The 26,648-nt window shown below is 50.3% G+C and overlaps 10 protein-coding genes across 10 annotated transcripts; 5 read left to right on the top strand and 5 right to left on the bottom strand.

Moving 5' to 3' along the window:
- Positions 1 to 858: 858 nt before the first annotated feature.
- HO173_009893 (uncharacterized protein) lies at positions 859 to 2,146 on the bottom strand (the record flags this gene model as incomplete). The annotated part of the gene is made up of 2 exons (XM_037311781.1): positions 859 to 1,230; positions 1,286 to 2,146. The coding sequence occupies 2 exons, from the start codon at positions 2,144 to 2,146 to the stop codon at positions 859 to 861; spliced, it is 1,233 nt and encodes a 410-aa protein (XP_037161487.1).
- Positions 2,147 to 2,471: 325 nt separating this feature from the next.
- HO173_009892 (uncharacterized protein) lies at positions 2,472 to 6,367 on the top strand (the record flags this gene model as incomplete). Its single annotated transcript, XM_037311780.1, has 6 exons — positions 2,472 to 2,504; positions 2,969 to 4,924; positions 4,974 to 5,096; positions 5,145 to 5,249; positions 5,296 to 5,748; positions 5,798 to 6,367. 6 exons carry the CDS (start codon positions 2,472 to 2,474, stop codon positions 6,365 to 6,367), a joined length of 3,240 nt encoding a protein of 1,079 aa, XP_037161486.1.
- A 231-nt stretch (positions 6,368 to 6,598) lies between these two features.
- On the top strand, positions 6,599 to 7,874 carry HO173_009891 (uncharacterized protein; the record flags this gene model as incomplete). The annotated part of the gene is made up of 2 exons (XM_037311779.1): positions 6,599 to 6,927; positions 6,998 to 7,874. 2 exons carry the CDS (start codon positions 6,599 to 6,601, stop codon positions 7,872 to 7,874), a joined length of 1,206 nt encoding a protein of 401 aa, XP_037161485.1.
- A 291-nt stretch (positions 7,875 to 8,165) lies between these two features.
- On the bottom strand, positions 8,166 to 8,408 carry HO173_009890 (uncharacterized protein; the record flags this gene model as incomplete). The annotated part of the gene is made up of 1 exon (XM_037311778.1): positions 8,166 to 8,408. The coding sequence occupies one exon, from the start codon at positions 8,406 to 8,408 to the stop codon at positions 8,166 to 8,168; it is 243 nt and encodes an 80-aa protein (XP_037161484.1).
- A 1,627-nt stretch (positions 8,409 to 10,035) lies between these two features.
- Positions 10,036 to 10,784, top strand: HO173_009889 (uncharacterized protein; the record flags this gene model as incomplete). Its single annotated transcript, XM_037311777.1, has 2 exons — positions 10,036 to 10,272; positions 10,365 to 10,784. 2 exons carry the CDS (start codon positions 10,036 to 10,038, stop codon positions 10,782 to 10,784), a joined length of 657 nt encoding a protein of 218 aa, XP_037161483.1.
- Positions 10,785 to 11,357: 573 nt separating this feature from the next.
- On the bottom strand, positions 11,358 to 13,448 carry HO173_009888 (uncharacterized protein; the record flags this gene model as incomplete). Its single annotated transcript, XM_037311776.1, has 1 exon — positions 11,358 to 13,448. One exon carries the CDS (start codon positions 13,446 to 13,448, stop codon positions 11,358 to 11,360), a length of 2,091 nt encoding a protein of 696 aa, XP_037161482.1.
- Positions 13,449 to 13,992: 544 nt separating this feature from the next.
- HO173_009887 (uncharacterized protein) lies at positions 13,993 to 14,997 on the bottom strand (the record flags this gene model as incomplete). The annotated part of the gene is made up of 1 exon (XM_037311775.1): positions 13,993 to 14,997. The coding sequence occupies one exon, from the start codon at positions 14,995 to 14,997 to the stop codon at positions 13,993 to 13,995; it is 1,005 nt and encodes a 334-aa protein (XP_037161481.1).
- A 1,048-nt stretch (positions 14,998 to 16,045) lies between these two features.
- Positions 16,046 to 17,762, bottom strand: HO173_009886 (uncharacterized protein; the record flags this gene model as incomplete). Its single annotated transcript, XM_037311774.1, has 3 exons — positions 16,046 to 16,993; positions 17,051 to 17,363; positions 17,518 to 17,762. The coding sequence occupies 3 exons, from the start codon at positions 17,760 to 17,762 to the stop codon at positions 16,046 to 16,048; spliced, it is 1,506 nt and encodes a 501-aa protein (XP_037161480.1).
- Positions 17,763 to 18,263: 501 nt separating this feature from the next.
- Positions 18,264 to 20,574, top strand: HO173_009885 (uncharacterized protein; the record flags this gene model as incomplete). Its single annotated transcript, XM_037311773.1, has 5 exons — positions 18,264 to 18,542; positions 18,596 to 18,826; positions 18,901 to 19,100; positions 19,152 to 19,382; positions 19,431 to 20,574. 5 exons carry the CDS (start codon positions 18,264 to 18,266, stop codon positions 20,572 to 20,574), a joined length of 2,085 nt encoding a protein of 694 aa, XP_037161479.1.
- Positions 20,575 to 22,099: 1,525 nt separating this feature from the next.
- On the top strand, positions 22,100 to 26,488 carry HO173_009884 (uncharacterized protein; the record flags this gene model as incomplete). The annotated part of the gene is made up of 1 exon (XM_037311772.1): positions 22,100 to 26,488. One exon carries the CDS (start codon positions 22,100 to 22,102, stop codon positions 26,486 to 26,488), a length of 4,389 nt encoding a protein of 1,462 aa, XP_037161478.1.
- Positions 26,489 to 26,648: the final 160 nt, after the last annotated feature.

Below are 26,648 nucleotides of genomic sequence, written 5' to 3'. Positions count from 1 at the left end.
TAGTTGTGTCTTACTAGTATAGCATATCAGCCGCGAGGTTAATATAGAGTCAACCATCCCCTTGTGCATCTGACTCTTCTGCCTGCGATGTCCTGAATCGAATCGCCATAGCTCATTCAAAGCTCAACTTCAGATATCCACCCGTCGTTTGGCGGAGATATTTAGTTCGTATTAGGTTCGATTCCTAATGGCGCTGGTACAATGGTGTTGCGGTGCTTCTTACTTTCTGGCAGCCCTATTAGCCGTAGGTTTTAAAGTTCCGTCGAACGGTATTGACGAGGGCTTAGGTTCGAATCCCGTGCAACGCATTGATTTGTGAAGCGAAATGTTCCCCGGTAGTCATAGTCCGAGGGCGGAGACCTGTTGGTTGTGATCGTGTTTGGCGGAGATATTTAGTTCGTATTAGGTTGGATTCCTAATGGCGCTGGTACAATGGTGTTGCGGTGCTTCTTATTTTCTCCCGTAGGACCGAGCTCGCCCAAAATGTCCTTCTAGCATGTGCGGAGACCAGAGCTTCCCAGAACCTTGGACGGTGTAGGAGGCCGATCATGGCGAGCGTAACAAGTCAGTAGCACATTTTCACGTTTAGACATCTTTAGTCGGATGCTAAATCTTAGATACCTTTACACTTTAAACGCCTCGTTCGGAAGGGAGCGGAGAGACCATTTTGCACCAAACTCAAAGAATCAGGTAGCAAGAAATAGCACATAAATATCACGACAAGTTGGGGAGGAATGCAATTTGAGATTGGTAAGCAGAGAGAAAGGAACCACTGGCTATGAAGGGCGAATCGTTTCATGGATATGTAACTCTTGGGTAAGAAAGAAAGGGAAGCGAAGTTCTGAACTATTCGTGCATTCATGACCTTGGCGTCGAGGAACTTTCCTCCCAGAAGGCCGAGATAAATCCAAGTATCTCCTTGCTCTTAGAGACAGGCAGGTCGTGACCTGCGTCAACGAATTCAAATCTGACACTGTTCTCCCCTAGAATTTCTGTAGCATCTGCAACCAGCTCGTCTTCGACAATGATTGCATCTTTGTGTCCAGCTATGATCAGTACCTTGCCGTTCTGCAAACCTTCTTTCTCAGTTCTCTCCTCCGTGGAGGCATTCTGTGCAGCCAATCGTTTGGCAATCCGTTGCCAGTCAGCATGTTGTCCGGTGATTGGCCCATATCGAATACTAGACATGAAGGATTTGATGTATCCTGGATGATTGTCAAGCTGCCATGGCTGAAGGAAATCAGATAATTCAACCATCATTGCGACTTGCAAGATGTAAACGTACTATGATTCCCGAGATCGTGATGTTAGGCCTAGTGTGTGACAAAGATGGTGGGGTGGGTATATCTTCTTCTCTCTCTTTTGGTATCTCCTCTCCAATAGCGGTTCCTATCGATGGCTTCTTTTTTAGCTTAGTAGGCCTTGCCGGTAGTTCTTCACGTCTCATTCGACCTATAACGATCTTCTCTAAAGTTGTTTCGTTGATCAATCCTGTATTGTAGAGTATTTTGTTCATCAAAGTAATACGGCTCTGGCGGATAAGACCAGCCGGAGCGAGGAGGACCAAGGAAGAAATAAGAAAAGGAAAGTAAGAAGTGAAATTGACGACGATTCCACCGCCTAGGGAGTAGCCAATCAAGGAGAAGGTCTCGCCATTGCCTGTCCATGATAGAGGAGACGAGGTCAGAGCTAAAAGGATTGTAGTGGTGTAGAGGCGGTTTGAATGGGGAGTAGGGACAGGTGTATCAGAATATCCGCGACCTGGAAGATCAAACATCATCACTCGACACCCCTTGTCAGCCAGGCCATGCGCAACGGCTCCCAATGCAATGCACGGATTCGATATCCCATGTACAAGTAACACTTTTCTCCCATTTTCTGGTCCCCATTCGTAGACTCTCAAGCTTCCATAGGGTGACTCGACATCTCTTGTACCTGGATAGGCATCCGGTGGGTATGGACAGCTTGCAGTCTCTTCAGGTGAAAGCTTTGGCAACAAGGTCTTGCTTGGGGAAGGCACAATTTGCTCATCTTGGGCTCCGCCAGTCTTTATCTTATAGAGCTTGAAACCGACGGTGATTGCGAGTTGAAGACCGAGCAGAGTAGCAGGAAGGGTCAATGGATTGCGGCGAACCCATTGCTCCATGCTTCAAGATCTCGGGTGAGCACTTTGGGCTGTTCAATAAAGTGACTCTTCACATTGCGTTCATCTAACACAATTTGTTGACTCCACAGAGTATTCGTGTAGGACATACTCCATTGGTCGAGGACCCTGAGGAGGCACTCTCGCACTGAGGCTCCCCGGGTGCCCGGGCACAAGGGTTCATTTGCTACATCAAGGCCGTATTATTGCAATGTAGATAGAACAATGGGTATAAGTGCAGGACTCTGCCGGTCCCCCCTCCTTACAAGTCCAGCAGGCTATAAATGTCTTAGCATCCGCAGTGCCTCATAATCGATAAGAGACAGCAATGCTGCCAGAAGTGGTCATACAGCGTCTCACGGTCAGAGACTCTAGTAGAGAGTGTCACATCAGATTGATCGAGGAGAGAGGAAGAATGACACCATGAGTGCTTTGATGTTTTGGCTATACATTCTGCACCTGTCTCAGATGCCAGATGCGGCTCTTGCTTGGCTTGTTTCATTCCTCAATCTCCTAATCCGAAGCGTCATATTCTGGGCTTGTTTCTGAGCGCATCTCACCGCAAGCATGGTGCTGCATGTTACATTCGTATCCTTTGTCTTTGATTCATTGTCTATGGCTCCAACTTGGCTTTGTCAGAAGCCTGCCTGCAGACAACTCTCCCCATCGATATCTTTTCTCTATGATTGCGATTACAAGAATGCCGACCGCTGCGCATCACTACAAAAACAAGAATGGCCACATTGAACGATCTAGCGTTGCGTTGATCAATGTTTGCAAAACATTGAACTCGCTGCCATGTTGGGGTTTTCTGAACTCTTGAAGTCCAATTTCGGCGAATCTGCCACACCCCTCACTTTGCCTTTAGAGCCCCGTCTGAAATCCGGCCAAAATGCTGCTACCGCTGCTCCTCCTGAATTCTTCGAAACACTTGTGGGAGAGCGACGTGTGCCTCGGGACAAGGACCCCAAGAAGCCCAATTATGAGATGATCAAGGATGCTCGTAAGGGTATTCTATCGGGATTCCTCCGGTCAGGCAAAATCTTTCGTGCTTCCGACTTCGTGGGGTATGCGAATCCCAAGACAGCAATTATCACCTTGGGCGACATTTACGACTTCGAAACTCGGTGTCTTGCGGCTCTAGACGACCAGCCAATCTCCCGGCCTCCCTTGAGCTCCATAGTCCCTTTCGGGAAAGCAGCTGACAAAGGAGCCGACGATGAGAAGAAAACCCTACGCAATTTGTTTTTCATTGCCTTAGCTCACGATGAGTTACCTTCCTTCCATTTCTGGACGAAACCAGGTGATTTGGATCCTGTGACCGCTGGACAACCGATCGACTGGGGCAAACATTTCGACGAAAATCCACCTTCGCCAACGACAAAAGCCAAGATTGCGATGCTAGAGAACGAGCGGAAAGAGAAGGTACAGCGCGGGGCTGGGGAGCAGCACAATACACAAAACAAACAGGCGCTTGGATTCCTAGATCGTTACAATGACATCAATTTGCCGGGTTTGGGAAGAGAGCCAACTCAAAGGCAACCTACTGATGACATCGACTCGGGTTCTCAAACAAGTGCAGCACCGATTTTCGCGCAATCCCCGCTTGAGGCTGAAGTCCTACTCCAATTCAACAGAGGAGGCATGTATCTCAGAGAATTTACCCACAGAGCTCTCTATGCCATGGCTTGCTGGCTGGTCGGGAATGAGGAAGAGGATGAGGAAGAGAAAGCGAAGGAGGGTCCAACCGAAATTTGGGACATGTTCCTGGATATCCTGGGTCCTGGGAAAGTTATTCGCGAAGAGAAAATTGTCTCTGTATCTCGGGCCTCAAATCGGAATTTTCAGGACAACATAAAACCAGTTTTTGGCCGGCCAGACAATAAGTTTCGGATTCGCTCCACGAGGTATCAGTCTTCGTGGAACCTGGAGTCAGGCTTTGACTCAGGTGGTGTGGGCGAACTGAAGTATGATCTGAAGATAGTGCGCCCAAACGTTGGCTACTGCTATTGCTCGGCAAATTGGCACAATACCGGAGATTTGTACTTGAACAATCTGCATTTCGAAAAGGCACTTAAATTCTTATTCGATTGGGACTCGTCTGCGTACCCGAAATCGAACAATTTGAGCCTTGATATACCCGGCCACGGCGCCTTCGGCCTCGATCGTAACTCAAACGTGGTGGTGGACGACAACATCCAAAAAATCTTTGCTGAGCTCTCGGGTACCCCAGTGAAATCGGATTCTCACCCTGTAGAGATTTTCATTCGCGACGTTTTCGAGGATGTAACAGACGGGTCCGACTCCCTAAGTACCAGTTCTCCTAGGCATGGGAATGCCAAGTCTGAGACGGGTCCCGGAGAAGTACCCGACGTGCTTCAAGCACCGTCAGGAGCAGGTCCACATGTTGATCAAGGATCCATAAACGCTTTGGGCATCCCTGATCAGCCACCATCAGATATCCTCGGTAGCTTGATCACTGGTCAACTCCCTGAACCTAGTTCCATCAAAGCAACAGAGGGTCGCGGAGGTCCAGATTTTCTTTCGATACATCCACGGTTGCTCACTAATGCTGAAATAAATGAGCTCAAAGATCGGTTGAAGATTGCAGAGGCGAGCGTTGTTGAGACTGATGGCCTACAAGAGCGGCTGAGAATTGCAGAGGAGAAGCTTTCTGAAATGAACAGTTTAGAGCAGCGGCTGAGGACCTCAGAGAGCAGAGCTAAGCTGAAATCCTCTTGTCCATTCTGTCCCCAGGACTGGGCAGGGGTGACGAAACAGGTAAAAATGCGCTAACCGTTGCAAACTTCATAATGCTGACTCTCCGTAGCAACAACAAGACCACCTTAAGCTACATCAAAAGAAGATTATTCGTCAGCCAGACCCGCAAAAGTGCCCGCAACCAAATTGTACGAGTTGGTTGGGTGAAAACCAGACAGAATCAAGCTATGAGGTAAGCCCAAGTGTCACGATTTGCAAGCCATCATCTGATGAAAACTAGGCCATTTCAGAACATCTGCGACTCCACATTGAAGAAGAACACGCTGAAGATGGCATCTGTCAACATCAACATTGCCACACGAACATGTATGCCCAGACGGCCAAGGTAAGGGTAATTATCCGGAGTTAGTACAGCGGCTGACAGCAACTAGCAACAAGAGGAGCATGAGTCCGTCCATCGCGATAATGAAGAGACCGAAGAGGAGCGTGATCGACTGCAAGAAGAGGTCAAAAATCTCGAAAGAATCGTAAAGGAGCGTGACCAGTTGCAAGAACAGGTCAGGGATCTTCGAGACACGGCAACGGAGCGTGACCAGCTGCAGCAACAAGTCAGGCACCTCCAAGACGCCGCAGACGAGTGGGACCGGTTACAGGAGGACCTCGTGAGTATCACAGCGGAGCGCGACTCGTTGCGAGACCGGGCGATGGAACTCGAAAGGCGTTCAAAAGCTGGTTCAGGCCTCGATGAAGGGATGCAGACGAAAGAACCGGTGACAGAGGCACAGGTGGATGAAGATCCCAAACAGCCAAGTCAATCTGAAGCTCCTAAGAAACTACGATACTGCAATGTCTGCTTGAAGAGCGTGGACAAGATGAGTGTTAACGTGAGACTCTATCCATCTAATTCGAGGCCTGTTTTAATCTCTGGTACAGGCCAAAACTAAGCATGCAGACAAATGCGAGACCAGCGTATCGGAATTCTTGTTATTAAATCCGGCAGAAGCAAAAGTCATCAGGGAGAAGCGAAACAACAGCCGCGACGTCGTCAGGCCGCAAGCACCAGAGGGTCCGAAAGAAGAAAGGGAGATGCCTAATACAGGGGAGAAGAGTAAACAGAAAGCTTCAGCTACAGCTGCCCCATTGGAAAGTGGGCAGGACGAAGCAGAAGATGCGAACGCAGCTCAAGAGCCAGAGGCCAGCAAGGCCACAGGTCGTAAAAAACCAAAGCGCAAATTCGACACATTCAAACCTCCAAAGGAAGATGAGTCAAATAGCGAAGACCTCGAGTCTCCCAAGAAGAAGCCTAAGCTCAAGGCGAAGGCACCCAAAGCCGAGAAAAGAGAAACCGCGCCTACGAGAAGGTCTGCTAGGGGCAAGGACATATATGAACCACCTGAAGAGGAAGAGGATGTGGAGGAAGCATACGACGAGCCTTCCTCATCAGCAAAGGGAAGCAAGAGGAAGAAGAGGATGGCTCCAAAGAAGACGAGAACAAATAAATAGCCTTCAGAATACTTCAGATGGGCGAATCGATGGACGTTGAATATGTGGGGAGCAGGCTGCTTCTCGTGTGTATGTTAGCATTGAAACGGTAGTATCTTAGCTAAGTTAGTATAAGAATGTTTGGTAGCTACGACAACATTCACTTTGACCAACATATGGGCCCTGCATACTTTGCCACCAAACTTGAAGCAACCACTAAAGTAAACAATTACATCCTCCCACCTTCCTTCGATGTCCAACTCATTTAGCTCCATTTGCACCTACCCCATTCGCTCCGATCTGTTCGCTCAAGCCATTCACCCCAACGTTCCTCTCCTCGCTCTAGGCCTCGCCTCAGGCCATGTTCAACTCCAGCGCCTCCCTTCCTCAGACCCCAAGGAGGCGCGCAATAGCACCATCGAAACCGCATGGCGTACGCGTCGTCATAAAGGAAGCTGTCGCAGCTTATGCTTCGATCATGATGGGGAGCATTTGTTTTCTGCTGGGACGGATGGGATTGTGAAGGTTGCGGCGACAGAGACGGGGCAGGTCGCGAGTAAAATCGCTGTACCGCTACACAAGTATATTTACACCCCCACTTGGTTCATGCGCTTCGATTGAATTTTCTAACGTGTCTGTGGGCCATAACAGTAACTCAATTGATCCACCTTCCATCCTCCACGCCCAAACGCCCCAAACCCTCCTCCTCTCCACGGACTCCTCCGCCGTCTACCTCTACGACCTCCGCGCCAACTCCACCCTCGCATCCTCCAACCCACAACAAACGCACCATCCACACGACGACTATGTTTCCTCTATGACACCACTACCGCCAACTGAAAACTCCAGAAGCGGACTCAGCAAACAATGGGCTTCCACAGGCGGCAGTACCATAGCGATAATGGACATACGAAAAGGAGTGTTGATTAAGAGCGAGGATCAGGGAGAGGAAATACTGAGCTCTTGCATTGTGGATGGGAAGCTGGTGGTTGGGAGTGAGAAGGGAGTCCTACGGATATGGCAAGTGGGGTCGTGGGACGATAATGAACAGACCGTTGCTGTAGTGGGGAAGGGGGCTAGTGCTGATGTGCTGGCCGCTATGGGGGAGAATCCAGTGGTGGCAGTGGGAATGGATGATGGGTGCGTCAGATTTGTGGATATGGGCAGGACAAAGCCGAAGGTACTACATGAGACGGAGGTGAGACACGATGAGGTGGAGGGGGTGTTGGGTTTGGGGTTTGAGATTGGGGGAAGGATGATTAGTGGGGGTGGACAGATTGTCAAGGTTTGGGAGGACAATTATGGATTGGATAATGGAGAGGACGAAGAGGATGAAGTCGAGGAAGTGGGTGCTAGGAATGGCAAGAGGGCCAATGGGCTTGACAGTGATGAGGATGACCGCGGAGCTGATTCGGTGGAGAGCAGTGAGGAAGAGCAGCGCAAGAGGAAGAAGAAGAAAAGGAAGCGAAATAAGGGTAAAGCCCAAAGTGGTGTGCAGCATGTCATGAGTTTCAAAGGCATGGATTGAATTGCTGTGCTCTCGACATGCCACATCCAGCTTTTAGAAATTCACCTACCTCCTGACCCAACCAGCTGAATGCCCCCAGCTCATATTTGGCCACGACCGATACCACAAAATAGCAAAACCACCCGCAACCGTCCGGGTCTATGGACAAATCAGACGAGGCTCCGCCTATAACACGCCATACTTTGTCTGGTCTGATCATCTGCCCAAGAAGTAAGGGATCTATGGACAAGATAGGATGAAGCATGTCTTCATGAAAGAGAAAACCATACCTTGTCATACTGGAGGGTATGCCTAAGGAGTAGGCATGACCAAAGCAGCAGCACAAGCGGCTTGACAAGATCCGAAGGCTGCATTGCAAGCTAAGACTGCAGGAGGGGCAGCAGCTCCGGCCGTCACGCCCATGATTGCTCCAGCAGCTGCGTAGCAAGCCACGGCGACGCCTGCACATCCTGCTTGGCAGATACCATAGGCGGCGGGGCCGGCGAGGGCGGAAGTGATTATGGTGGTCATTGGGATGAGCTTGGTGAGACGCATGGTGATGTTTGTCGTTGTTTGATGGGAGTGGTGTGGTGTGGTGTGGTCGGATGTGGGTTAGGTGTGTATGGAGGCTGAATGGTTCAAGTGAGGGAGGTTGAGGCAGTGCGGTGGAGGTGAGGAGGAGATGTTTTGAGGGATGTTAAATGAGAAGTGAGAGATGAGAGATGAGTTGACGGCTCAAGAGGATCGCGAGTTAGACTAATGCAGCTCTCTGCTTTTGGCGTTTCGGAAGGTCTGTCCGTCCCATGAACTACGATGGTATTCTGTTACCCCAACTCCTCTCTTCAGTTGAACAAGGCTGACGTTACCATATTCACAGCACGAGGCCTACCAATACGCCCACCTGCATATGTGCATCCAATGGGAACCATCTATATTCATGTAGTCTGAATCCTCTAGACTGACGAGTACCCACGATAGCCACGTAAGCCGGCAATAAATCATCTGTGCGTAGTAGGCCACAGCGACACCTGTCTCGCGGGCTAGAGTGGTGGTGATCACGATGATGAGCACGGGATGAGTTTATTGAGACGCATGGTGAGGAAATTGGGGTTGTTGTGAATTGAGTGGTGGAAGGCTGATCTATAAAAGGCTTTGGGGATGTGATGAGTGTGAGATCGGACTTTCAAGGAAGTGGCAGAGGCAATGGGGATGGCCTTTGAGACGTCAATACCGCTTTGTAGCCAGTATTGCATTCTGGTTGAAACTCAGGTCTGAGAGTTGTTCTCGCAAGATAGAAAAGAAGGGATCATGAACCGAGTCGTAGAGCGTGCAAGGCTGCAGAATCGCCGAGGCCTACCAAAAATGAGCACCTGCATACGTGCGTCCAATGGGAACACCTCTTGATGATTCAGGCTAATGCAGGCCGCCTTACGCTCCTTGGAGATGATGGGCATAAGAGTTTTTCTTCATCGTCCATGCATTCTATGCCAGCTGCAGCGAAAATCAAGTATTTCAAGGCTCCCTACGTGTGCAGACAGACTTCGATGTCTTCTCCCTCGAATTCCAACCTCGACGGGACTCTCGAGCAATCACAAGAGAATTGATTTCGCAGCAATGGCTGCAGAGGACATGAGGAGCAGTGCGAGTATACGCACCCTCCAATGGACTTTGTTCCCCAATATCTTCCACCCATGCTGCAACGCCTCAGCACCTAACGACAGAGCCTGTCAGAGAACCTTTTACTCCGAGATTCGTGACATCGCTACGCAACATTGTATACCACACATAGATTGCAGACCATCCCACGGAGACTGCCTTTCGAGATGCTCGCTTTTACCTCTTTCATTTCAGTCGCAGGAGCCATTAGGAGTTTCGAGCACTGGCTTTCTCTTTTATCTTCGGTTTGGCGTTGAGCCTCCATTTTTTTGGCCGCAACCTGTTCGTTCAGTGTACAACCTTTTACAATGATGCCTCGATCAATGATCCTTGCTATACATCCTCTTCGTCCTAAGAACCAACAACGAACGAATGCAGCTCATCCCGAGTTGCTGGATCGGTACATTTCCGTAGCGGATGGGGCTGCAGCTCTTTCAACGACTGTGTCATCTTCTTCACGTTCTCCATCCAACTCGCCTGCATCGTCGTACTCACCCGCCTCGACGTCGGGATCAGTGCCCGCGGTATGGGAGATAGCACCGCTAAGATTGCCTGGGCCGTGTCCTTGTTGACCATTCTCCCACTTGTGTATGTGGCGTTCAATCCTGGCCTCCTTCGTGAGCCGCGGCTGGACCACGCCAGTACTCCCAAGGGCCAAAAAAGCCGCAAAGAGCAATCGAGGTTTCTCCTATTTGCACTGTGTTCGTTGCTGTATATCTATCCGTTCATGAGCAGGATGATGGAGAGTTTTGGATGGAGTGGGGTAGGTGCAAAAAAGGTTAACTCATTTCAACAAGTGAGTGGAATGTGATCGAGACAGCTTGTACTGCAGGTGCTAATGCAGTGTCAAATCAGGAGATCCTTGCCATGGATTCTTTCAGTGTGATAGGATCTGTCTTTATCCGTCTGGCGGCATTGACTGAAATCATCTGGCTTGCAGTGCAAAGGCACCACAAAAAATCCCGGCTTGTTCAACGAGTCCGCAGGTTCTGGTCCAAGAACAGTCCTCGGCTGTTTCAGTTATCGATCATGCTCTTCATTGCGGTACCCATCATCGCGATGAGCCAACCGTGGCCTGTCTTCGAATTGCGGAGTTTCCAACAACAGATCGCTCAGAACGCGGAAAATGACGACTCGGACAGCCGGTGGACATTTGGTCAGATAGCGGCGTTGACGCTAATGGCCCCGTTGTGGTTGAGTGTTGCTTCGCCTGGCTGTAGGATTGAGGGAAGAGGGGTGACCTCATGGGCAGCGAAATATCACACGCCATCCTGACACCATCGTCATCGAACACTCCGAGCACCTTCTTCTACTACTCGGGACTTTCTTCAAACTTGAAACAGAATATCAGGAGTGTTTTAGAACACTATGAAACAAGGCAGGACTGGCTCTGAGACTGGATCAACCGAGCTCACCAATGGATTGGCTTACTGGCTTACAGTATGGGTCGCGGCTCAGTGTGCTAAGTCGTTCAACTCTCAGGATTCGTACCATTTGTCTTTGCAGTTGCTCTATTTTACGTGGGAATGAGAGGATTTTTCCCCACTTCGCAGGCGCGGCTGTGGTATCAAATACCTTCACTGGGGGTTTCGTAGAGTCTTGCCTATCCTTGCGAGGAACAGCATGTTGAGGACCTGCAGATTGGGGGAAAGAGTTTGGAGTTCCAGTGTGGATATGATCTTTCTCAAATTCGGAAACATCAGATATGAGTCTCGGAAGGTCCTTGGAGTCTCAAGATGTGCAAGATGCTCAGTCACTTTAATGTGTTCACGGTTTTAATCAGCTAAAATTAATGCTAAGTTTGTAGGCAATGTCCAACAATCTCACTCACCCCAACCTCTTCCCTTCTCAAGGGCTTCCCTCCCCCGGCTTCTCAAAAACCGGCTTCCAAAAATCATACCACGAGGAGCGTCTATTGAGTCCCGTCCGTCCACCCTCCGTGCTCACGGGCGACGACTGCGATCTCGGACTCGCCGGCTCCGTACGAGCCAAGGCCGCTTTCGAACGCGTTCCGGGACTGACGGAACTGGACCTCTTCGGCCGATGCGCAAACCGTTGAGGGATCGGGGGAGGCGGGTACGGGAAGTCGACGGCGGGCTCGTCGGTCGGATAGACGCTGCTGGCCGGCCTCGGCTTGTGGAGCGGCGCCGGTGTGCCGGGGGGAGACGGGTATGGGTAAGTGGTCGGGTTGAAGGACCGGTCTTGCTGACGGCGCTGTTTCTTGGAGGGTTTGGCTCCGGGGAGGTCGGGAGCGAAGGGGGCTGGGGCTGTCCTTGATGCTGTCGATGCCGACGAGGGTGCGTACGGGTGCTTCGTGCCCGGTTTGCGGAGGTAGGATCGGTTGTAGTCCATGGCTGGGAGGGTCGGGGAGTCTTGGTAGTATTTGCTGTCTTTGAGCGGGGGTATGGGCCGGAATTCCTCCTCCTCCTCCTCCTCCTCTTCCGAGTCTTGGAGTGTGATACCGAGTCCGATTGGCCTCTTGGATAGGGGCGTGGTCGCTCGTGTCTCGTACGAGTCGTCGGAGTAGAGATGATCACTGTCGTACTCCGAGATGGGCACAGCGTGACTGGCTAGCGAAGCACGAGAGCTATGGTCGTTGAGCCTTGACGCCGGCTTCGGCTTTGATGTGGCTTTGCGAGAAAACTTTGGTGACGGCGGCAGCTCCTTCGGCGTAGTCGGGCTTCGGCATGCTTTGCACATCCACAACCCATTACGGGCATATCCGGTATCAGGGGAATCTGCACCGCAGACGGTGCATTGGACGGGGCAAGTGTCTTCCTGTTGCTGGCAAGCTACGCAGACCCACAGGTTGGTAATATTGTCGCGGTAGCCTCCGGGGCTGTTGGTGGACGCAGTCCCGCAGATGTAACATTTGGGGCCTTTCGCTTTCTCGGCCTCTTTGGCTTTCTTGATCGCTTTTGCGGGATCGAGGACTGATGAGAAGTGGCTGTTGCGCACCAGGTCGGCGTCTTCACCTGGTCCGGCGTAGGTCCCTTCCGTTTCGCCCAACAGAGCGGACGGCGCGTTATGCTCCTGGTGAAGGAAGTCGGAAAACTGTGTATTGCGATTGAACTTGTCCTTCTGGCCACGAGCAGGCGAAGGTCCGGCGCGATAGTTGTTTGAGGGGGTGTGCTGAAGATGAACGCTGTTATGTACTGGAGGTAGCTGAGCGATCTTGACGGCGTGCTTTTGAACCTCACCTCTCTTCTTGTTGTAGATGGGAACTGGCTTCCTTGCTATGCCTGGCTGGGAGTCGGCTGCATGATCTTGATCTGGTGGCGACGGGGCATTTCGAGGAGGCTCACGTCGGTTTGTTGAGCGACCGCGAGATGACTCGTCCCTTCTCACGGTGGCCTGGCTCCTGGCGATCTCCTCGCCCCTTTTCTGTCTTGCTTGATCTGCTTTCTTCTTAGCTTGTTGGTCCTTCCAATTTCGGTACAGATAAATGAGCTCGCCCCACGGCGTATGACGTTGAGCGATGTACTCACGCATGTCTTCTCTGTCTGTAGCCTGTCTTCTCACTGCTTCCGGTGATGGGGTAACTGCTGGCCTGGGCACTTGACGGGCCTTGCGTGATGAAGAGGGAGTTGACTTGGGTTGTCGTGAAGTTGACGTGTTGACATTATGTGACTTGCTGGATTTGATCTTAGCTCGCCGTTTGTCCATGAAGTCATCTACCCACTTCCATAGCAAAAGGAACTCGTCTCCAGCCTTGTAGTGCTTAATCTCCCCGAAACAGCCTGTTTGTATTTGATCGTCGTCGTCAGGTTTGGTACGATCCACGGGACCTCGGGAGTTGTGGAGTCCGATCGACCTTTGGGGTTTTTGATGCTCGGCCGGCGGCATCGACTGTTGTTGGTATGTTGAAGAGGGCTCTGTGGTACGTGGCGCATAGAATTCTTGGAATCCGTCGTTGATGGAGGACGCGCCGGGCGCCATGATGATGTACTGCGAATTGATACTGCCTGTGTGAGTATATCAACGATGATATGATTGCAGCGCAAGGTGGTTGGGTTGTTGAAGGGTTGGTGAAGGGTTGAAGAGCAATGTGGCTTAAAAAGCAACAAAGAGGTGTTGTTACCAACAATCTATGAACAATGACTTGCTGGATAAAGAACAAAGATTACATCATGGGACGCACAAGATCTTGGTTGAGTCACCATGTAGTGACAAAGGGACAACAAAGCACTGGAAGTTGTGATCAGATTTGATGAGCATAGACCACAGATCGGTCAAGATGAGAAGGGGTGAAGATAATAGTATTGATAATTATTGTAACATCAGAGTATCATCCCACGTAAATAAAGTCCTTCAGTCCAGCTTCCACAATGGTAACAAATACCTTAATCGAATACAACAGTGACGCATCCAATCAACGCCTAGGGTAAAGAGGTTAACACATGCCAGGTAAAATGAACACTTTAAAGGAGCATACCTAAACCAAAAACGAAGCGTAGCTATTGATCCTTCTTGGTGTTGTTGATCATAGTACAAAAGCGAATCCAGTAATGAGAGTCACCAGTACAGTTATGAAGGATGAGATCTCGATCGCCGAAACTAGGCTCGCAGCACCCTTGAAGGGAACAGTGCTGTTACCGTTGGAGGCTGGGGCGCCACTCGCAAGGGCGACCTGGCCAGCCTGAGATGGAAGTGGGTAAGATGCAGGGGCTCCGGCAGACGATCCAGCCGGAGCTGCGGCGCCATTCTCGGCGGGAGATGCAGCGCCATTCTCGGCAGGAGATGCAGCACCACTCTCGGCGGGAGATGCAGCGCCACTCTCGGCGGGAGCTGCAGCGCCACTCTCGGCGGGAGCTGCAGCGCCATTCTCGGCGGGAGAGGCAGCACCACTCTCGGCAGGAGATGCAGCACCACTCTCGGCGGGAGATGCAGCGCCACTCTCGGCGGGAGCTGCAGCACCAGGAGCTACGGCAGCATTTTCAGCGTTGGCGGGCGATGCGGCACCGGCAGCGGCAGGAGCAGCAGGGGCACCAGCGGCAGGGGCGCCAGCAGCAGCAGGTGGTGCGGCACTTCCGGGTTTGGCTAGCGCAGTTGGGACTGTGGGGGCCGGTGCTGGAGCAGCGAGAGCGGAAGCGAGAGCGGGGCCGGGCGTGGTCTGCGCATACTGTGACTTGCCTGCTTCGCAGACAGAGCATGGCACAGTCGTTACAGTGAATCCTTGTGGAACATAGCCAGATCCTCGTGCAAGACCGGTGCTTGGGCAGGGTTCGGTGACAGTGTAGGTTGCCTCCGCAAGACCGGTGGGGCAAACCTGGAGGAATTTAGTCGTGTACGTCGTGAGAGATCCACCGGCAAAAGTCGTCATACCCGCCGCCTCGCATGGCGGACAGTAGGTTTCTGTGACGGCGGCCGTTACGATACCCCCGGAGGAGATCGAGCAAGTGTTATAATATTCAGTCCTTGTTGACGTCGAGTTCTGCGCCGTGGCACCGGCTGCCAGAAAGGCGGCGGCGATAGCTGTCTGCTTCATGGCGATTATCGGGCCAACGGATTATTGGTCGAGGGGGTTATGATGATGCGATTGAACGGGCTGATGGCTTTGGATGGAACTTGGATGGGATAGAGTTTCGATGCGAAAAAAGAGCGACTGTAGGAAAGCTAAATGGTTTTGCAGCAAAGACGAACAGATGCAGGGTCAAGAGCGTGGGGGAGCAAAGTTGAAGACTCGAAACGGCAGTCGAGTTATAAGTGATGGCTGGGAGACGTGCTGTTAATTGCATATCTTGGAGATCCCAAGCGAGGAATGCCAGGCACGAAAACATCACAACAAACTGCAGGAATGAGAGATTGCCAGTTTTAGATGATGTTGAAAGAAAAGTTAGCCGTATTCATTCCCGAGCCAGGCCGCAAGCGATCGAATTTATATTAAAAGCACGAACGAACGCGTGATGCAGCAGACACGCCATCTTTCCTGTAGTACTTGGCATTGAACGCATCTAATGAGTCGACACAAGACTGAACAACTGACAACTGAGAACGCGAACTAAACACCCAGACTGAAAGCATGTAGCCCATCTATCGACATTCCCATCCCATCGCCCTTAACTAAAAAGACTCATCGAGAAGGAAACTTCCTATTTATCCGGGCTTTGAACTTGATCTCCGGAACCACTGTAACGCGATGTCACATGGCAACACATTGCTGTAGAATCCATTTCGGCTAAACAATGGTCGTGGCTGGTTCCGTTGCTTTTTTGATGCGGAAGGAAAAGAAATTGAAAGCAGATTGTGATTTTATTTTCATCTTCAAGACGCTAATGACGCGCTAAGCCCGAATGAGTTACATTCGACGCGTCTGCCGAGCTTGGTAAGATCAGCTACATTACTAAAGTACTCATTTTCTTGGTGCTCTAACTATCTGGTATCATCAAGACCAAATGCTGCTCCGCTCCCGATGAACTCTCAAGCAAATGCACAGTTTTCCCCCAACTGATGTCCATGTAGAATAATACGATTTCGAAATGCAATAATATCCCACGGCAATGAGGCATTTTCTGTTCGATTCCAGCCTCATATGATTAATTATCGACCATGATCTTGACATTTTTCTCTGGCTCAGGAATCACCTTGTCCTCCTCCTTTCCCTTCAGAGACGGAAGCTCCTTCATTGCGTCATCCATGATCTTCAAGGCTTTCTGAATTTCCTGTTCAGTGATGACAAGCGGAGGCGTGAGGCGAATGATATTCTGATGTGTCGGTTTCGCCTTCGAATCATCAGCATCTCCACTATTCTTCACATGGGCAATCCTCAGAGCTCTGCCCACCAATAAGCCCTTCTCCTTCATCAGCATACACAGATCCCAGGCACTATGGCCTCCTGTCTTCGTCTCGTCGATGACTACGGCATTGAAAAGACCTTTGCCTCGGACCGTCTTTATCATTGGATTGTTGAGTTTCTCAATCCCATTGCGGAATAGCTCGCCCAGTTCTTGGGCACGGTTGACCATATCCTCATCTCTGACTATTTCCAGAGCTCGAATAGCGACAGCACAACCAAGTGGATTTCCACCGTACGTTGACCCATGAGTGCCAGGCTCGATCGTCAGCATGATGTCTTTCGAGCCCAGGACACACGACACTGGGTACATGCCCCCGGAGATTGCCTTGCCCAGAAGCACCAAGTCAGGCTTGATACCGCTCCACTCATGGCATAACAGCTTGCCAGTCCTTGCAATACCACTCTGAATCTCATCACAGATCATGAGTACGTTGTGTTTGTCACAGAGGTCTCGAATGTCCTTGAGATAGTTATCGGCAGGCACAACGATCCCTGCTTCGCCTTGGATAGGCTCGACCAGGAAGCCTGCGATTTTGTGCCCATGTGCCAAAAATGCAGACTTGAGTCCATCAATGTCGTTATAGTGAAGATCCTTCCCTGTCTTAGGACAATGAGAGCCAAGATTCGGCACGAAAGGGCCATAATTGTCTCGAGATTCAGAATCAGTGGACATGGAGATTGCGGAGAACTAAAAGAGGTCTATGAGCACCCAGAATCGATTCACATGATTAAAAAGATCGCTTACTGTCCTGCCATGGAAGTTCTCCGTTACACTCAAGACCAATGCTTCATTTGGTGGGATGCCTTTCGTCTTGTAGCCCCATTTCCTTGCGATCTTTACGGCTGTCTCGACCGCTTCGGCCCCAGTGTTCATTGGCAGGACCATATCAAATCCGAAGAATTTGGTAACAAATTCTGCAAATTTAGGGAAGACATCGTTATAGAAGGCTCGCGAGCTCAGTGTCAGCCTTGATGCTTGTTCAATCAAGGCTTTGACCAATTCTGGATGGCAGTGGCCTTGATTGACAGCGCCATAAGCCGAGAGAAAGTCGAGATACCTACGCATCTTAGAGTCAGCGTGACTCCTTTGGGCCAAACACTTGGTTCAAAAGACAAATCGGGGAAGTAAGAGGAGCTTTTGCATTTGAAAAATGTCTCGCCAGTCGAAGTCTGGTACCGAATAGGGAAGTCGGCTAGGAAGATCACACATACTCGTTGCCCTCAGGATCCCAAACAGAACAGCCTGCAGCTCTGGAGAAGACGATGGGAAGCGGATGGTAGTTATGGGCCGCGTGGGTGTGTTCACTGCTAATGGCTTCGTTCGTCGAGGCAGCGTGATATTTGGATGGATCTGGGGTTCCTGTTGGGTGGAATGAGGGCGCGGTTGCTTTCAATGTGGTACTATTAATGTTGCCATCTGCATGGTTATTCGTGTGAAGAGAAGCCGCTGGTGCCATGTTGGGCGTGAATGGATTGCTTTTGGGTCTCGTTGGGTTTCCAAACGACAAAACACTGAAAATGGAGGAATGTTTTTGTACTTGGAAGCAGAGAGGAGTACCAAGGGGCGAAAGATGTGGCTTTCTAGCAGGGTGGGGGTGGAGAGAAGAGTTTTTCGTGTAGGAGGCCTTTGAGTGCAATTGGTGGCCTTTCAATGGGTCATAAGCCGTAAATGTAGGGGATTTCTTGTAAGTTTTCAACAGATTCGTGTGTACCTGCTTTTAGAGGAGTAGAGGCTGCATGTAGGCGACGGCCTCTCGGTCTTTTGGTGGGGCTCGTGGGGTTCGTAGGGCTCATTCTCATAGGGCTCGCGGGGATTACCTTATCTCCAACGGCCACCATCAGCCAAGCCCTCTTGGCTTGGCAAGTACCTCAGTTGTCCCGCGAGTCCTCATTTGCGCCGTGTTCCCCAAACTTCATTACCCTGGGCATGAGCATTCGCCCAAGGCAAATGCGAGGCAATGTCATCGCCCCCGACGACACCCATATCGCAGGCCTCAACCAAGTTTGGCCTCGACAATTCCAGCTACCTCGATGACAACAAGAGTTTTCGGAGACACGCCTTAGAACGAGTCAAAGAGGTGTCCGTTTCGCAAGACATATTTTTATTTCTGCTCGCATTCAGGATTCTTAACGCGTTGAGTATCAAGACCTTCTTTCAACCTGACGAATTTTTCCAATCGCTCGAGCCAGCATGGGAGATAGCGTTTGGAGCTGAGAGCGGAGCATGGATCACCTGGGTAAGCAAACACACAAACAAGCCATGAATGACAATTGCTAAGGGCCGGCGCAGGAGTGGAGACATCACCTTCGTTCTGCGATTCATCCTGCAATCTTTGCCGCCGTGTATAGGCTGTCGTCAGGCCTCTCCTGGGTCCTGCATCTGTCTCCCACATACCGCGCCGACCTTCTAGTAGCCGCGCCAAAAGTAACCCAGGCCATCTTCGCTGCGCTGGGGGATTACTACACGTGGAAACTTGGGGAATGTGTCTACGGATCAGGCAGTAATGAAGCATGGGCGGCTGTATGTAGCGCCAATGATATCCACTTTGGACGAGTCAGAGCGTCAGCTGATTGCTAGGGTCTCTGATTCTATAGCTCGCCCTCACGGTTTGCAGTCCATGGCAGTGGTTCTGCTCGACGCGCACGCTTTCCAATTGCCTCGAAACAACCATGACGGTTGTTGCGCTGAATTTCTGGCCTTGGCAGTGGGCGATGGACGCTGAAGAAGACGATGAGATTGATAATGACGGTCTGCGCATAAACGAGAAGCAAAGCAATGTTGACGAGAAGGCAAAGTTGGTGACCGGTTCCTGAGATCGCAAGCAAAATCCTGACTCGAAAAATAGACTTCGTCGCTGTCTGTTACTTGCTGCTTTGGCCTGTATACTACGACCAACTAACATTCTGATTTGGATATGCTTTGCTACCTTCGCGCTATTGCGTATCACGACGCATGGAAAAATGCTGTCGTTACCTTGGGAGGGTATGCAGATATGGGTCCACATCTCCTCTCTGTCTTTTCTCCCTGCTACTAAGCAGGAGCGCAAGGTCTTGCTGACAGAGGCCTGTCTTTGCGGGTAAGTTTCTCGTCGTAGTCAACCTAGCGTGGCTCACCAACTCTCCAGGTCTTTAATGTTGATGCTTTCCACACTTGTTGACCGTCTCTACTACGAACAATGGACATTTCCCCCCTTTCGGTTCCTCTATTTCAATATCGCACAATCCCTCGCAGTATTCTACGGCAGAAACGACTGGCACTATTACCTATCGCAAGGATACCCACTGCTTTTGACGACTTTCCTTCCATTCGGCTTGATCGGCATCTGGCAATCCCTCTTCCCTCCCGAGCATCCTCCCCAATACCTCAACGACTCCACTTCTACGAAAAACATCAAATATCAACTCGCCACGACAGCGGTCCTGGTTCCGTGTGTATTGTCATTCATTCCTCATAAGGAGGTCAGATTCGTCTACCCTCTCCTCCCTCTTCTTCACATACTCGCTGCGGTACCCTTCACGACGTTTTTCCTTCCTGGTGTCTCCCTAGCCATTCCGCGGTCTTCACAATTCACAGCCAAGCGTTTTCTTCTTGCCCTTCTGTTCATCGTCAACATCAGTATCGCGATTGTAACGACAACATCGCACCAAACCGCCCCACTTACAGTTATGACCTATCTCCGCAACCAACACACCAAATACTATCTCAGCCAGCCACCTTCCGAATTTCTCGCGCCTGCACCATCTACGATGACTGTTGGCTTCCTGATGCCTTGCCATAGCACGCCCTGGCGGTCTCAGCTTGTCCATCCTTCCATGAAAGCCTGGGCTCTGACATGCGAGCCCCCTGTCAACATGAACGCCTCCGCTCGAGCCAACTATCTGGACGAGGCTGATCAATTCTATGCTGACCCTAAGCAATTCCTTGCTACAACATTAGGAACCCCTCCCACCCTGAAGAAACGACAAGCCTCATGGTTCGGTTGGTTCGGCACCCGCAAGCGCCGGAAGAATGGATTTGGCAGAGAAGACATGATTGAAGCAGATGCGTGGGATGGCAGGGAAGGTCGAAAGAGCTGGCCTGAGTACGTTGTCTTCTTCGAACAGATGGAGCCAACGATGAAGGAAGTTTTGACTGGAAGTGCATACAATGACTGCTGGCGGGGTTGGAATAGCTGGGGCCATGATGACTGGAGGAGGAAAGGCGATATGTTAGTGTGGTGTTTGAGGAAACAAGGGGATAAGGAGAGAAGCAAAGGCCTGCTTTGGTAAGGCGATGAGACATGGCATGTATACATAACAATGGCTTTGGCACGAGATACCAATACTGTAGCGGATACATTCTACTGGACACAAAGGACCTGTCAATTCCTTCGGCTGTGCAGGTTGCTGACCTAGGTTGCCTCGTATGTTGCAAAATGAATTCCCAGCTGAAACCTTGGCCCTGCACGGCTTCCCAGCCCTAGGTAAGCCTCAATAATGTGTTTTTCCCACGACATTTCCTTCTTCTTCTTCTTCTTCTTCCTCTCTTCCCTTCTTCCTTCACAGAACACCTCACACCGAATACTGTTAGATTCCACCCTGAGTGACAGAAGCTCAATTACAGCGAAGAACGCTTAAGATTAAAGGTACTTACCCTTCTATATGATTTATCACTAAATCAGTCTGATTGTTCGAAGACGCTCAGAGAGCTTTTCGAGAACTGCTACCGAACGGGCTGTCGAAGTAAGCTCGAAGTGTTATAAATAAGGGCTTCGAGCTTGCTTCGGCAGCCCGTTTGATAGTAATCCTCGGAAAACTCTCAGAGAGTCCTCGAATAATTAGAGTGATTCTAAATAGTAGGATTTGATTCTTAGGGGGAGACCCCCTAGAACCCCTCGAACCCTTCGGGGGCTCTTCGAGAGCTTTTGCCGAAGGGGCTCTTCTCGTAAGCTTAATAATTCATATAAATTTGAGTTTTTTAGTTATATCTTCACGAATACTTTATCAAATTTCGTCTACGCTATATTATTCAAACGCGTATAATTAACTCTATAACTCTATAAACTTATATTATTATTATATTACAGATAACGTGAAAGGAATTAAAGAAGGTAAATTTGAAGATTTTGAAATTCTTTTCCAGCTTCCTCTTTGGGACGTATCCGCGTGTACCCGTGTTTAGCTTAGAGATGATGAGGTTTAGCGTAAGGATAACGAGATCCGAGGATCTGATTGGTCAACCTTAAATTTATGGTTGTCGTGATTTCAAAGCAAGCTTTCCAATTACCCCAGCACTACGGTACTCTATGGCTCGGCTACAGAGGCACCATCTTACAGCAAGCTGGACCAGCAATGTTAGCGTCATGCTCTACGCCCGCTGCTTGGTACGAGTCCATGGATAAGTCAAGCGATCCTAAACCAAAATCGGTGGGGGTACTGATCTTGTAGCTATTTATTTTCAGATGCTGCGGTTTGACCTCCTCGTCCATGGGGGGCGCCTACTTGCCCGAGGTCGAATGTTCAACGGGATGAAAGGTTGAGCAATTACAAATGATGCTTTTCAATCAACTCCAGTGAATCCAAGGCAACAAAGGAGACGTAAAGGGAAAATGTCCGGCTTCTATTTCCGAGAGCGAACGCCGAGGACTGTTCCGGAAAAAGTTACCTCTGATTTTAGTTTTCGGTGGGGAACTTAGTCTATTTATTTACAAGAATATCATCATCCTACAGGCTTCACCGAATATCTTCCGTCCTTGAAGACATCGCCAGTCCCATAGGCTTCTCCCGAAGCCAGCAATAACCCCCTCATAGAACCATGGCGGAATCAGGCAAGCAAGAGAAGGAGTACGCTTCTACAGATCCCCTTGGAGTTGCCAACCAGACAAACTCATCCGAGCCTGTCGCCACAGCACCTCTACAATATGTAGGATCCGAGAGCGATCTCTCGGATTCGGATCAAGGGCAGAAGGAGGATGGTCAGCCAGACGTCCATAGGACCGCCACTGCAACTACGACTACCTCAACCGTGACCGTGGTATCGCAATCGGAGGAAAAGAAACCATGGTACAAACGTCTGAATCCATTGAAGAAATCGATCAAACCTCCAATACCGAAAGAAAGGAGGGTGTCAAGGGAATACGGGGCCTCCTTCCTCAGTCTGTTGACCTTTCAATGGATGGCGCCACTCATGAGTACGGGGTATCAACGGACACTGGAGCTCAACGATATTTGGCTGGTCAATCCGAATCGCGCATCTCCCGTCCTCTCAGACAAACTCAGTGCTTCGTTTCAGAGGCGAGTGGCTCGCGGCGACAAGTATCCCCTTTTATGGGCCATGCACGAGACCTTCAAATTCGAATTCTGGCTCGGAGGGATTTGCCAACTGTTCGCCAGCATCTTCACGGTCATGTCACCCTTCACGCTTCGATATCTAATCGCTTTCGCCACCCAGGCATACGAAGCGCAAGTCGACCATAAACCGGCACCTCACATCTCCAAAGGCATAGGATTGGTCATTGGCATTACGGTCATGCAGATGTGTCAGAGCTTGGGAACAAACCACTTTATCTACCGAGGCCAGATGGTGGGAGCGCAGTCGAGAGGCACATTGATAACGGTCATTTTTGAAAAAGCAATGAAGATCTCGGGACGGGCCAAAGCAGGTGGGAAGGCCATTGAGGATACAATGAAGCAAGATGGGGAGGTCAATAAGGAGATGAAAAGGCAGAACCTCTTCAAGCGCATGGTCGATAAAAGGTTCAACCCAACGGGAGGTCCGCAAGTCACACCTGACAAGGCGCAAGGAATATCCGGTGACGGAGCCGGTTGGGGCAATGGAAGAGTGGTCAATCTCATGTCTACCGACACCTATCGCGTTGACCAAGCTTCAGGCATGTTTCACATGGTGTGGACATCACCAGTGACCATTATGATTACCTTGGTTGTTTTGCTTATCAATCTGACCTACTCGGCACTAGCAGGATTCGCACTTTTAGTCATCGGCATTCCAGTATTGACCAAAGCAATCAAGAAGCTCTTCTCGCGAAGGCGAGCGATAAACAAGATCACAGATCAGAGGGTGTCCCTTACTCAGGAAATCCTTCAAGCGGTCCGCTTTGTCAAATACTTTGGTTGGGAAAGTTCCTTCCTCGAGCGCATTGGTCAGATCAGGAGACGCGAGATTCGTGCGATTCAGCTTTTGTTAACCATCAGAAACGGAATAAACGCAGTCTCCATGTCATTGCCCATCTTTGCCTCCATGCTCTCTTTTGTAACGTACTCGCTCTCTAAGCACGACTTGGTGGCAGCTCCCATCTTTTCCTCCTTGGCGCTGTTCAATTCGCTCCGGATGCCTTTGAATCTACTACCATTGGTCATTGGTCAGGTTGTGGATGCTTGGTCCTCGCTCGGACGAATACAGGACTTTCTGATCGCAGAAGAGCAGAGTGACGACTTTATATGGGACATGGAAGGGAAGCACGCCGTCTCCATGGAGCATGCCGACTTCACATGGGAACGGACCATCACCCAAGATCCAGACAAAAAGACTGGCGCGCAACTCAATAAGAAGCAGATTAAGAAGGTCAAAGATGCAGAGAAGGCGGCGGCCCACGGACCAAATCCCGCCGGTTCCGAGAGTGGAGAGGACAGCTCCAGCACTCTAACTCAAGTCGAGCCTTTTAGATTGCACGATATGGAGTTCTCTGTCGGACGTAATGAGCTCATTGCAGTCATTGGTGGCGTTGGCTCTGGCAAAAGTTCACTGCTTGCTGCCTTGGCTGGTGATATGCGCAGGACGAACGGCAGCGTGACCATGGGCGCTACACGAGCTTTCTGTCCACAGTATGCCTGGATCCAAAATGCTTCTGTGAAAGATAACATACTTTTCGGGAAGCCGTATGATAGGAAATGGTATGATGCCGTCATCGACGCCTGCGCTCTACGACCGGATCTTGAGATGCTTCCCAACGGTGATATGACTGAAATTGGTGAACGAGGTATCACTGTTTCAGGAGGGCAGAAGCAGCGTATGAACATCGCCCGTGCTATTTATTTCAACAGTGATGTTGTCCTCATGGATGATCCTCTTTCAGCGGTCGACGCTCATGTTGGGCGCCATATCTTTGATAACGCGATTTGCGGTTTGCTCAAAGACAAGTGCCGAATCCTGGCGACTCACCAGCTTCACGTTCTCAGTCGTTGTGACCGCATCATATGGATGCAGGAGGGCCATATTGAAACAGTGGATACTTTTGCAAACTTGATCAACAACAATGAGGCCTTTCAAAAGTTGATGGCAAGCACGGCTCAAGAGGAGAAGGTCGAGAAAGAAAATGCTGTCAATGAGGACGATGTTGAGCATGAGAAGAAGGACGCAAAGAAAAGGAAGACCAATAAGCGCGGAGCTGCACTTATGCAGCAGGAAGAACGAGCGGTAAAGAGTGTGAGCTGGAGTGTATACATTGCTTACGTTCGTGCCTCGGGCTCGCTACTATTCGCGCCGATGGTCTTCCTGATTTTAGTCATCTCTCAGGGCGCGAACATCACAACAAGTCTATGGCTATCATGGTGGACGTCAAACAAGTTTGGCTTCACGGAGGGACAGTATATCGGTGCCTACGTTGCTCTCGGAGTAGTGCAGGCATTATTGATGTTCACTTTCTCTGTCTCTCTCACAACGTTAGGCACAAGAGCGTCGAGGGTTATGCTGCAGAAAGCCATGACTCGGGTTTTGAGAGCACCGATGAGCTTTTTCGACACAACTCCACTTGGACGGATCACGAATAGATTCGCTAAGGACGTCGACATCATGGACAACAATCTGACAGACGCCATGCGAATGTACTTCTTTACCCTGGCAATGATCACTTCTGTGTTTATCCTGATCATTGTTTACTTCCATTACTTTGCTATCGCCCTCGGACCTTTGTTCCTAATGTTTCTGTTTTCTGCAAGCTACTATCGATCGTCCGCGCGAGAGATCAAGCGCCATGAGTCAGTGCTTCGTTCTGAGGTGTTTGCACGCTTCAGCGAAGCAGTCTCCGGTACCGCCAGTATTCGAGCGTATGGTCTACAAGATTACTTCGTCACAGGGATCCATAAATCTGTGGACCAAATGAATTCGGCTTACTACCTCACGTTCTCCAATCAAAGATGGTTGAGCGTAAGACTTGACGCGATTGGGAACCTCTTGGTCTTCACGACGGGCATTCTGGTGGTGACCTCGCGCTTCAATGTTTCCCCAAGTATCGGCGGCCTGGTTCTATCCTACATCTTGTCGATCGTGCAAATGATCCAATTCACCGTCCGACAGCTTGCAGAAGTGGAGAATGCAATGGTATCCACTGAGCGTCTTTACTACTACGGCACTGAACTTGATGAAGAGCCTCCTCTACACATGAAAGACATACCGGACAGCTGGCCCCAGAAAGGCGAGATCGTCTTCGACGAAGTCCAAATGCGCTATCGAGATGGTCTTCCCCTAGTCCTACAAGGTCTCAACATGACCGTAGCCGGAGGTGAGCGCATCGGCATTGTCGGCCGCACTGGAGCCGGCAAATCGAGTATCATGTCAACTCTCTTTAGACTTGTTGAGCTCTCCGGCGGATCCATCAGCATCGACGGCGTTAATATCGCTCAAGTCGGCTTGAAAGACCTCCGCACACGCCTTGCGATTATCCCGCAGGACCCTACTCTTTTCCGTGGTACGATTCGCTCCAATCTCGATCCCTTCAACGAACATACCGATCTCGAGCTCTGGTCGGCCTTACGGCAATCTGATCTCGTAGATGCGGACGCCAACCTCGACGACAAGGCCCACGGTCGCATCCATCTCGACGGTATCGTTGAAGAGGAGGGCTTGAATTTCTCCCTCGGACAGCGGCAACTCATGGCTCTCGCTCGAGCATTGGTCCGTGGCTCCCAAATCATCGTCTGCGACGAAGCTACTTCATCTGTGGATATGGAAACGGATCAGAAGATCCAGCGGACGATACAGACAGGCTTCAGGGGCAAGACGTTGCTTTGCATTGCGCATAGGCTCAAGACGATTATTACCTATGATCGGATCTGTGTGATGGACCAGGGAAGGATAGCAGAGTTGGATACACCAATTAGGTTGTGGAAGGAGGGAGGTATATTCAGAGGGATGTGTGATAGAAGTGGCATTCGGAGAGAAGATTTTGAGGAAAATAAAGAAGAGTAGCTTCCCACACGGGGGACTGCAAAGTCTACGAACATGACGATGACATGACAGGCATATTACGCACAGCATCTTGGAGGTGGTCAGCGTCTTGTGGGTTTTGACAGATACTACATATCCTATGCTATAGGAATCCATATATAATAAACAATCCGCTTCGTGT

Source organism: Letharia columbiana, assembly GCF_014066305.1.
Source record: "Letharia columbiana isolate WasteWater2 chromosome Unknown Sc0000043_s0, whole genome shotgun sequence".
Lineage (NCBI taxonomy): Eukaryota > Fungi > Ascomycota > Lecanoromycetes > Lecanorales > Parmeliaceae > Letharia > Letharia columbiana.
This window is presented reverse-complemented; position numbering and strand designations above follow the sequence as displayed.